This window comes from Nansenia antarctica (genome assembly GCF_963989245.1).
Source record: "Nansenia antarctica genome assembly, chromosome: 5".
In the NCBI taxonomy this organism is placed as follows: domain Eukaryota; kingdom Metazoa; phylum Chordata; class Actinopteri; order Argentiniformes; family Microstomatidae; genus Nansenia; species Nansenia antarctica.
Window position 1 is genome coordinate 69,730,705 of NC_137690.1, and position 4,246 is coordinate 69,734,950.

A 4,246-nucleotide genomic window follows, 5' to 3' on the forward strand; every position below is an offset into this window, starting at 1 on the left:
CGTTCATACATGACAGTCAGTGACCACAAATGACCAGTGATGAATAGCCCAGTTGTGGTACTACTGACCTAAAAAATGGAAGGAAAACGTTTTTGACATATGCTCGTTTCTCTTTCAGCCTCAGGACTTCAAACACACGCAGTCCTTCATGCTGTGAGGACCCCGCCTTCTTTAAAAGATATCAACCCCGTCTGTCCGTCCGTCCGTCACCGTGGCAACACTGGACATTTTCTTTGACAAATGAGCTGCCTGTCCCGAGACATGCTCTAGGCCTAGATTGCACACAACACTCAACACTCCAAAAAAAAACAGGACAGACAAAAAACAAAAAAACTATGCCCCTCCTCGCTGCTTTGCTCTATGGGAAATCTTTCCTACGCCTTTTCTCCCAAGAAAGTTCTATGGCACTCTGCTGCCCTCTGCTGACGCATTCATGAAATTACAGCTCTCCTCCCAAACCCGTGGAATTACATCCTACACAACTATTAACGTCCTCCCTCTACTGGCCAAAACATGAACTACCTACATCTACTTTTACCAAAGACTTGAAACATGGCACCTGAGAGTACTGTGTGTCTCTCTCCTAGTCCTATGACTAGACATTGATTCTCTATAAAGGGACAGTTGTGTGTTCAAGGGAACCGTCACATGACATTGTGTAGTGCCATAACCATTGGAGTGCGTCCCAAACGTCCAGAGTGGTGGCATCCTCCCTCCTGTCCATTCCTTCTTCTTCTGAAATGTCTAACACGCAATGCAAATTCATAACAAGGCATCCATCACATTACTTCCCTGAGAATTGAGAAGCCACTTTGACCTCTGGTCCCTCCGCTGTGCCTCCGTGGTCTCTGATACCCTGTGCCTTTGAAGAGTCGTCGTCCCGTCGTCTATTATGTAAAAGGGTTATTTTGTAAAAATATGTTTGCCTTGCTTACTGTGTTCTTATTTTTGAGCTTAAGTATTCTTGTGCTACTGCGTTTTGTTTTGAATCAAAATGGAGTGTATGTTTTTTTTAGGGTGTGTGTGAATGAATGGGTTGCTGTATAAGTTTATTCTTTCTAAGATCGTTATTAAAGATTTTTTTATCAAAAAATGTTTGCTGGATTTTGGAATGTGCAGATTGGCATGTCGAAAAGGAGTAAATGATCACTAGTCCGATGAATCCAGATGTCATTGTGTACGCAAGGAAGGTTGAACATGGTCTATCAACACCAACACACAGTGACAGTATAATAATACCTTCACTGATTTACAGTATAATAATGCCTTCACTGAAAACAAAACCTCATTTAAATCCAATATCATTTATTAAATAATACATTATAGAGGTGACATGTAGGACAGCGACTGGATCATTGTCAGTGTTCACTTGGCCGCCTCCTCCAGCTTGGGCTCTGAACAAGAAAGAGAGAGGGGGGGGTCATGAATGATTGTTAAAAGACATGTTTCAGCTATATAGGGAGAGAGAGACATATACAGGACAGTATACATTAGAATAGTTTCCGGGTAACCACTCACTATACCATGTCATATACAGAACTAAGGATAATAAACATGTCAGCCGAGCAAAATAAGGCCCACACGCTTATAACAAACCTGTGAATTTGAAGTTGGGGAACTTGATGAGGTCACCACCCCCGTATAACCTCTCCAGCTTGGTCATCTCCTCTGCAAGGTTCTTCTGGTAGACGGGGCCTCCATCAACGATACCACCTGTGGACCTGGGGGTGAGAGAAGAGAGGGAGGGAAGGAAGGAAGGAGAGGGGAGTTTGATGTTAGAGAGAGAGAGAGAGAGAGAGTGTGTTGGTTATTGAATCTGTCTTTGTAATACACATTTCTCAGCCACTGAATAGCAGCCATACACACCATTACCATTCAGTCACAAATGGCCAATCTTGCAGAGCCAGACAGTGTCTCTGAATATCGTAAATTGAACACGGTCGTTCTCCCAACACGTTCTGCTGAAGGACTGTTAGACTCATCCTTCCCTACTACACCACCAGGAGGACCCCATGAGCACTGAGTCATGGGCAGGTCAAGGATATTAACGTGATTAAGATCACGCTAGAACATTCAATGTCGACAGAAACTTGCGTCCTGTTTACATACTTACATACATCTTTCCTTTGATGCGAACTCTGATAATAACATATGATTTAATCGTTTAAACAAGCCTTTCACTGCATTGCTTTCACCTGTCAAGTCTTGTCAGTCAGACCAGTGGTTTGTTTCATCGTGGAAGGAAGGATGCGTTTTTAGAAATATCTAAACAAGGATTCAAGGAGGCCGGTCAGGTGTGTGGTTGTTGTAGTGTGGTGTGGCACTACTCACTTGCTCTTGACGGTGTAGTCACGGATCTTGTCCAGGAACAGCTTCTGGACGGGGTCCAGGTCGGTGACCCGGTTGAAGGCCACAGCGGACAGACCCAGGTTCCTGCGCAGGGTCAACGACATGGCGGACCGGAGCAGGGAGGACAGGCGGAGCAACCGATGAAGTGCCATGATGCTGTCAGATACACAGAGAGAGAATGACAAGTTAACAACGCTCATGTATATACTAGGCTGGATGGATCAGCCAGCTGACATGTCCTGCTAGCGTGGTGTCAGACACTGCGTGAGCTTAGAATGATCAGGTTCTATCTCCGTTTAGAATGATAAGGTTCTATCTCCGTTTAGAATGATAAGGTTCTATCTCCGTTTAGAATGATAAGGTTCTATCTCCGTTTAGAATTATAAGGTTCTATCTCCGTTTAGGGCAGTTCAGAGATATTGAGCGTCAAATTTTTTACATTCCATTATGTTCTGTGAGATGGAACCTTTGTATTTTATTAATTACTAACTAAAAAATGTCAATTTTAAGAATAACACCACACAGGCATTAATAAACACCTAATGGATCAGATTATGTAAAAAAAACTCAATTTTGACAAAAATGGAGATAGAACCTTATCATTCTAACGTCACGACTGGCTCCTCCACCTAGCCGCTGTGGTTGCTAGGAGGATAACCGCTTAGCAACCTCCTGCTAGTTTCTCCATTAACTATTATATGGATCTGAGGCGAACACAACCACAGGAGGTTAGTTGTTACACCTAGTTACACTGTGAATGAGACATAGCTACACGGTGGTTGACTGACAGGCTAGCCGGCTAGCTGACCTGATCTGCCCCCAACCAGCCGCAGGATGTCATATATCATCTCTTTTGTATCACTAAACACCAAATCAGTGATGCTACATGAATAGGACCCACATACAGACTCGCCGTTAGAAGTCATATAAAGAAGAAAATAATATAAACTTAAGTTGTCGTGATTCATGAAGAGCGCCGCTCACCTTGGGTTTGACTTGTAAATCCACACAGAGCGATCACATCCAGGGTGCGTTCCGAAATACGCTCTGGAAATATGATCAGCACTCGTGGAATGCCTCTTGTCCAATCAAATGACTAAGGTCCCGTTATGACGTTGACCCAGTGTGCGCTCCGGCGCTCTCAGAACAGATTTACGAACGCAAGCCCCCGATTTAATGAACCGCGTTGGATTGTGGGTAGCTGTGATGGCTCGTGTTCGCGGGCGTCAAGAGCGCGTTTAGTCTGCGCATTGCTGATCTGGTCTCATGCTGTCGTCCGTGTAATTAGACTCCTATGGTAATGGTATGACATGTAACAACCCAGAGGGCTATATTGTAGTGTTGTCATTAGCTGAGGTGCTGTGCTGTCTGTCATTGGCTGAGGTGCTGTCTGTCTGTCATTGGCTGAGGTGCTGTCTGTCTGTCATTAGCTGAGGTGCTGTCTGTCTGTCATTAGCTGAGGTGCTGTCCTGTCTGCCTGTCTGTCTGTCATTAGCTGAGGTGCTGTCTGTCTGTCATTAGCTGAGGTGCTGTCCTGTCTGTCTCTTTGCTGAATGGGAGTTTCTTGTAGGAAAACTCAAGACAGATTAAACCCAATTGAATTGTATAACAATAGTGAGTTTTCCCAGCGGTATAGTTGTGGGGTGAGGAAGAGGAAGAGGGGGGGTTAAACTGACCCTGGATCTGCGCCTAAGGAGTGTTCATTCAACCACCCACTACGACTCTACACAGGATGTGGTAGGGACTAGAGAGAGAGAGAGAGAGAGAGAGAGAGAGAGAGAGAGAGAGAGAGAGAGAGAGAGAGAGAGAGAGAGAGAGAGAGAGAGAGAGAGAGAGAGAGAGAGAGGGAGAGACTAGGACTGGAATGGTGGAGTATTAATCACTTGGGAGGGAGTTT

The 4,246-nt window shown here is 44.7% G+C and overlaps 2 protein-coding genes across 2 annotated transcripts in view; one reads left to right on the forward strand and one right to left on the reverse strand.

Annotated features, from left to right (window-relative positions):
* Nucleotides 1-1,031, forward strand: part of jam2a (junctional adhesion molecule 2a) — a 13,671-nt gene extending 12,640 nt beyond the window's left edge. Inside the window, exon 11 of the mRNA XM_080530931.1 lies at nucleotides 119-1,031. Within this exon, the coding sequence (XP_080387057.1) occupies nucleotides 119-157 (39 nt within the window). The 3' untranslated portion in view covers nucleotides 158-1,031. The remainder of the gene's footprint in view (nucleotides 1-118) is intronic.
* A 253-nt stretch (nucleotides 1,032-1,284) lies between these two features.
* atp5pf (ATP synthase peripheral stalk subunit F6) lies at nucleotides 1,285-3,386 on the reverse strand. Its single transcript, XM_080533107.1, has 4 exons — nucleotides 3,334-3,386; nucleotides 2,332-2,505; nucleotides 1,597-1,721; nucleotides 1,285-1,394 (listed from the first exon to the last, which is right to left on the reverse strand). Exons 2-4 carry the CDS (start codon nucleotides 2,499-2,501, stop codon nucleotides 1,366-1,368), a joined length of 324 nt encoding a protein of 107 aa, XP_080389233.1. The 5' UTR covers nucleotides 2,502-2,505; nucleotides 3,334-3,386; the 3' UTR covers nucleotides 1,285-1,365.
* Nucleotides 3,387-4,246: the final 860 nt, after the last annotated feature.